The sequence below is a fragment of the Sinocyclocheilus grahami genome, unplaced genomic scaffold (assembly GCF_001515645.1).
Source record: "Sinocyclocheilus grahami isolate Dianchi unplaced genomic scaffold, SAMN03320097.WGS_v1.1 scaffold82.1, whole genome shotgun sequence".
Lineage (NCBI taxonomy): Eukaryota > Metazoa > Chordata > Actinopteri > Cypriniformes > Cyprinidae > Sinocyclocheilus > Sinocyclocheilus grahami.
The window spans coordinates 1367142-1373749 of record NW_015505261.1 but is presented as its reverse complement, the minus strand read 5'-3'; the positions used below and the strand labels follow the sequence as shown (position 1 = coordinate 1373749).

The window sequence follows — 6608 nt, the reverse complement described above, 5'->3', positions numbered from 1 at the left end:
GAATGACCTCCTCTCCTAGGTTCACGAAACGGTCGTCCATAAAATGCATTGCTGTTCTGTTGTAAGTGATCTTAAAGATTCCTAAATGCATCTACTTTCGGAAGGCCAAATAAAGTGCTTTTGCTTTCGCCTAGAAACACACAGCGTCTCCCTGACATGGCTGCTTCAACACTAACTGCGGTTACTGAAACCACGCCTTCTTTCTTTGCGTGAACATTTGGGCAGCATTACGCAAATATTTCCACATAGTGAGGTAGATATGTGGGGGCGTGTTAGAACGAGACGTTTTAGGGGGGCGTGGCAGAGTCTCAACTTTGATAAAGAATATTTCTTTGGTTTTGAGACTTTAGTCTTTGCAACTTCAGGGATCTTATCTATGCACAATCAGCTTGTAACACTCCAACGAGAAAGGAAAACTTGAAATCGCATCATATGACCCCTTTAACATTTATTTATTGCAGGTTTGCATCATATTCTGAGTTGCATTCTTTTTATTCATTTTGAGGAATGCTGAATCTGTTTTTTTTTGTGTGTGAGCGAGATGAAGAGTAAATTAAAAAGTAATGCGTTACTTGAAAAAAGTAATCTGATTACGTAACTCGTGTTACTTGTAATGCGTTACCCCCAACACTGGGTGCAACTGCTGGGAAACTCGACTTAATATTCATCAGTCACTGAAATGGGCAAAGTCTTGTAATGTTTGTTTGCACATGCTCAATGAGTTTCCCGTTGTCAGTCGGCAGTCAGTCCTCTGGTGTCGGCGGAGCGCGGACACAGAGACGCCGGCGGGATGTCATCGCGGCTCTCCTTCTCTCAGTACCGCTTAGAGGTGGAGGTGGAGCGCTGCCGCGCGGAGTGTCAGTGGGACAAAATACCGTCTTTACTGGAGCAGCTCGCTGCCGCGCGCCTGCATGAAGACAGTAAGTGCGCGTGCCACAATAGAATAGAATAGAGTTGAATAGAGGAGAGCCAGCAGTGATGAGTGTGAGAGAGTGTGTGTCTTGTTCCGCATGAACTTTGTACCTTTCTGTTAAACTCTGCCCATGTTTACTAATGTGCTGATATCAGTTACAGAAACTCGCTTGCACTTATGAGACTTCAGTTTTTGCGTTTAGATTTGATTTGTCAGTGCACTCTGAGAGAGAGAGAGAGACTGACTGACTGTGTGTATAAAGCCAGTTACTCATGTGAATCTGATATATAAATGCATGCACACACCCTTTACACACACCAGGTAGAAGCTACTTAAAGCAATAGTGTCCTAATTTACTCACTCTCACTTTAGGGTATGTACTGAATTTGATGGTGTATTCCTCAACCGTTGATGCAGATGTGTAGCACGCTATAAATACTTTCCCTGACACACTACTGCTGGCATTGGCTTTTGACCCGGTGTTGTTACCTTGGTGTTGGTGTTAAACAACTACCGTTTTACTCTGAGGAACAACTCTCTTGGTACTTATACACTGCCAAACTCACACTTTCTTGCTTTTTCTTGCCAAACGTTTGAGTTTCTCAAGTCCTGGGGCGTTATGAGATAGCAAAGTGTCCACCAGTTGATGTAGCCTACATCAGGTGTCACCAAACGTGGTCCTGGAGGGCCACTGTCCTGCAGAGTTTAGCTCTAACCATAATCAAACACACCTGAACCAGCTAATCGAGGTCTTAGGCTATGCTTGAAACTTCCAGTAAGGTCGGTGTGTTGAGGAAAGTTGGAGCTAAACTCTGCAGGACACCGGCCCTCCAGGACTGAGTTTGGTGACCCCTGTTGTACATTATGCATTCATTTTCTGGACACCCTTCTTTATGCATACTGTCAGGAAGATTTTTAATGTTGAAAAAAAGTAATATTTTTATTCTATAAGGATGCATTAAGTTGATCAAAGACCTTTATAATGTTTCAAAAGATCTATCCTTCAAATAAATGCTGTAATTGCTTTCTATTGATCAAAGAAATAACAGAAATAAATATTAAGCAGCACAAATGTTTTTTTTTAACATTGATAATAACGAAAAATCATTCTTGAGCACCAAATCAGCGTGTTATAATCATTTCTGAAGGATCATGTGACCCTACACTCTTAAAAATAAAGGTGCTTCAAAAGGTTCTTCAAGCGATGCCATAGAAGAACCATTTTTGGTTCCACAAAGAACCATTCAGTCAAAGGTTCTTTAAAGAACCATCTCTTTCTTACCTTTTTGTAAACTGAAGAACCTTCTTTCGCCACAAATAACCTTTTGTGAAACAGAAAGGTTCTTCAGATGTTAAAGGTTCTTTATGGAACCATTTAGACAAAAAGGTTCTTCTATGGCATCGTGAAGCACCTTTATTTTTAAGAGTGTAAAGGCAAAATTCAGCTTTGCATCACAGGAATAAGTTGCATTTTACAAAAGTAGAAAGCGAGAAAGTAGAAAGCAATTCTTTTAAATTGTAACACGATTTCAAGATATGACTGTTTTACTGAATGTTTGATCAAATAAACGCAAACCTTGGTAAGCATAAAATACTTTATTTTGACCCAAAATATTTATAAAACCCAAATATTTTGAGCAGTAGTGTATGCTTTCATTTTAAGGAAAACAGGAGTTTGGACTGTCTGCTAAATTTGTGTTCCACAGAAGAAAAAATCTCGATTTGGCCTACAGTGGCATGACAAATGTAAATAAATGTTACGTTTTTATGATTTGTGAAATGTATCTCTTTAAGATTTAGAATTAAAAACCCAGTCTTCTCACTTTCACGAAGGTGGTAAAAGATAAACATGCTGCCTAAACATGTCTCATGTTCATTGTTAAATCAACAGAAGTTAACACATGGCACTCCCAGGAGGTGTGTCCACCACTGTCCAAATCCGATCTCTGACCCAGCACGTCTTGTTTCGCCATTGCAAACACCCAGACACTAATTTCCCTGTGGGGAAACAAACTCAGTCAGTAAAAGGTGGCCACAGAACATAGTATTCAGTGTATTTTACTAATGCTACCAAGGGTTTTTGAGTGATGTACTGTAGTTACTTCATATTCAGTAAGGAAATGTCATGCATAAACCTGACATACAGTATAACTGCAAGTCTAGATTCAGTAGGGAGTGAAAAGTTGAACCAAACAGGAAACACCTCATCCACAGTGTTTATACAAAATATGCATGAAGGCAAAGCGAATATTTTCGAAGCACCTTCTTGCTGTATACTGTTAAGTTAAAACAAACACACTTAACTCTCTAAACCTGATCAGAATGCTGTTGTAGATTAGTATCCAAACTAGACATTCTGTCATGATAAAGTCCACCCTTGGATGAAATATGCTGGTGTTGCTGATGAGCATTTTATCCTTAAAGTAACCCAAAGAAGGTACCATAATCAGCCAACATCAAGCATGTTCTAGTATTTCTTCTTCAACCTTTGCCCAACTTCCGTCTCTGTTTGTCTGTAGATGATTACAGGACGCTGCTGCTGGCAGAAGCTCTGTTGGAGGAATGTCTGCTGGAGAGCATGACTCTGCTGAAGAATTCTACATTTCTGACTGAACAATCACAGCCCAAACTAGCCCGAGCCAAAGCTCACCTCGACAGCATCCTTAGCAGAGGACGCCTGGAGGTCTGGCACAGCACCTACCTGAGTTTCTTTGTTTCTCAAGTCTCTCTGTCAGTTAAGCATCTCTGAGAAAGAGAAGAAAGGGCATGGATTGCAGAAGCACTTTTGGGGATTTTAGTTCAGTTTTGTGTACTTAAATTAGTTAGATAACAAAATACCAAACCAATAAGTATCTGCAAACACTGGTGCAACAGTTTTTTTCTCTCAAAACATCACTTTTCTGAGCACTTTTTTTTCCTTTGTGCTTAAAAAAGTACTTTATTTATTTATTTGTACTGTATTGATTTGCACATTTATTAATACTGTATTTTTTGATATTTTATCATTTCAAGAAAAAAAAGAAAATGTATGTTTTTTTGTCCTTTTTTAATTTAGAAGGATGCAAAAACCCTGTAGTGCATGCATGTCGTCTATACATTTATTCTCTATTTAAATTGTCAGTAGGGTTGCACAATTAATCAAAATAAAACCGAAGTCGTGAAATGGCTTAATGCAATTCAAAATTTCCAAAGCCTGGGACTTAATTAAATAAATATATGCGTTGTGGGTTTCAGAGTGAAGTATGGCACTGTGTTCATTTATACGTGAGCAGCTCACGATCTCCTGTTTTCAGTGTCTCAGAGCAGTTCGGTTTACAGTAAATGCTGCTCCTCACAAACTCATCTCTCTCGCTTTAATGCGCATTTGTGAAGGACCAACCATCTTCCCATATTTGTAATGAGAAATACTGATTAACAAAAGAGAAGCTTTAAGGAATCCGTGTTTTCTGTCAAAACAAAAATTTGGTAGTTCAACATTTAAAAATCGTAAATCCGTAACTTTTTTATTTTTCAGTGAAATATTACTAAAGTAATATTTCATATTTCGTTTGTATTTAGTAATGTATATATTTTTATACAATAACAAAAATAATAATAACATTTTAAAGCCATATTGATATATAATCACAAACATTTGGCCAAGTTGAGCAGCCCTATAAACATTTTTAAATCGCAATCACAATTTTGATCATAAAAATCACAATTAGATTGTTTCCTCAAATTGTTCAGATCTAATTATCAGTGATTTTCGATCTCTTCCCTTGTAGCCGCACTACCTGAATGAAGCTCTGCTTCTGCTGGCTAAAGTGCACTATGTTCAGGGACACTACAGGGACGCCCAGGGCATGTGTGCCAGAGCAGGTGTGGATGATTTCACCCGCCACGAGAAGCCTGTCTACCAACTACGCATGCTGGCAGAGGCCTTTGTCATCAAAGGTATGAACAGTTGAGAAATCACTAATAGCTCATTAATTCTCCCTCATTATTGTATAATTAAGTCATGATGACAAGGAAATTAACATACTGTATACAGTTCTGCGTGAGGTCTAAATATTCAGCTAATTATAGCATGTGTTGTAGCTTCCTGCAACCGTTCAGCATTGCCACAACCTCTTTAAAAATTTTGGCAATATTAACTGTGTGGAAAAAAATGTAAAAGTTCACTGAGGTTTATTGCGGTGTAGTGGCTCTTAATTAGATTTTTTTTATTATTATTTAGTCCATTAGATGCTAAAGTTAAAAGACGAAGTTCCTAATATGGTCCTTTTATCTGCCAGAGCAATTTTAATGTGTATTTATAGAGTTATTAAGTAATTTCCATTGCTCCATTCCACTGAATATTTGCTTCAGGCATGCTTTTATTGGATTCATACCCAGGCTAAAGTGTACACTGAAAGAAAGGTTGGCATTACAATCATAGAGAAATGTGTGGATAGGAGTGTGTCTTTTCTTTTATCATATCCTTGGACAGAATGTAACCACAGGAAAAAAAATGCAGTTTTACCCCATTGTCTACAGGGAAGCTTCTATTATATATCTTTAGTTATCATTCATATCAGGTTTTCCAGCATTTTACTCATCCTGTATTTGTGTAATGTCAAATTTTCCATGATTTTTAATACATAACATTCTCTCGCAAGTACAAAAAAAGTATGTGCTAGGTATATACAGTACTGTATGTATATGGAATTACCACCTGACAACATCAGTACTATTGTACTCCCACAATAAGGAACACATAGGCCTATTGAAGTACTCATACATATGACCAGTGTTGGGGAAAGTTACTTTTAAAAGTAATGCATTACAATATTGCGTTACTCCATAAAAAAAGTCACTAATTACGGTACTTAGTTACTTTTTTATGGAAAGTAATGCGTTACGTTACTTTTGCGCTACTTTTAAAATCTGGACAGGGCTTGCTTGCTTATTTTTAAAATAAAAAAGTTCTATTTTTGGCAAATACAAAAGCCTTTCACACCAAAAGTGAAATGAATAAGCCTCAGGCTGAAGGGAAGGTAAATTTACGTCCGTACCGTAGAGTGCAGAAGAAGACATTTCTACAAACTTCAGCTATAAAAAAAACACACAAATGTTTGTCCAGAGTAATTTGTGCTTATTAGTACGCTTGAACTGGATCATCGAAGGTCAGAAGCAAAGACATTGTTAATAGAATGGGATTAAATACATAAAGCATATTTGGGTTGTTTAACATTTAATTATTGCAGGTTTGCGTCATATTCTGAGTTGCATTATTTTTATTCATTTTGAGGAATACTGAATCTGTGTGGTTTTTTTTTTTGTGCGAGTGAGATGAATGAATGCATATTCATATTTATTTTAGAACTACAGTAACATCTTCTGATTTCTCTCAGCATGGGGACAGGAGAGCTGTCAATCAATAAATTGAAAAAAAAAAAAGTAACTTGCGTTACTTATTTGAAAAAGTAACTCAGATATTCTCTTGTAAATTAAAAAAGTAATGCGTTACTTTACTAGTTACTTGAAAAACGTAATCTTTTGCGTTACTTGTAATATATTACCCCCAACGCTGCTGATACATATATGCATATGCATGATGAAATGAAACATAAACAATCAGCATAAAAACCTAACTAAAACAAAAACACATAAAGGCAACTAACAAGAAAGGTAAATCATATCACACAAATTTCCTCATTCACCATCAGTAATA

General features: G+C 37.1%; 1 protein-coding gene across 6 annotated transcripts in view; it reads left to right on the top strand.

Moving 5' to 3' along the window:
* Nucleotides 1-6608, top strand: part of LOC107586483 (tetratricopeptide repeat protein 7A-like) — a 53057-nt gene that overhangs the window by 7503 nt on the left and 38946 nt on the right. For 5 of the 6 annotated variants that reach the window (XM_016273855.1, XM_016273858.1, XM_016273857.1 and 2 more), the window contains exons 2-3: nucleotides 737-920; nucleotides 3433-3596. In XM_016273855.1, coding sequence (XP_016129341.1) covers nucleotides 737-920; nucleotides 3433-3596 — 348 coding nt within the window. The remainder of the gene's footprint in view (nucleotides 1-736; nucleotides 921-3432; nucleotides 3597-6608) is intronic. The other variant, XM_016273859.1, reaches the window with a different exon arrangement.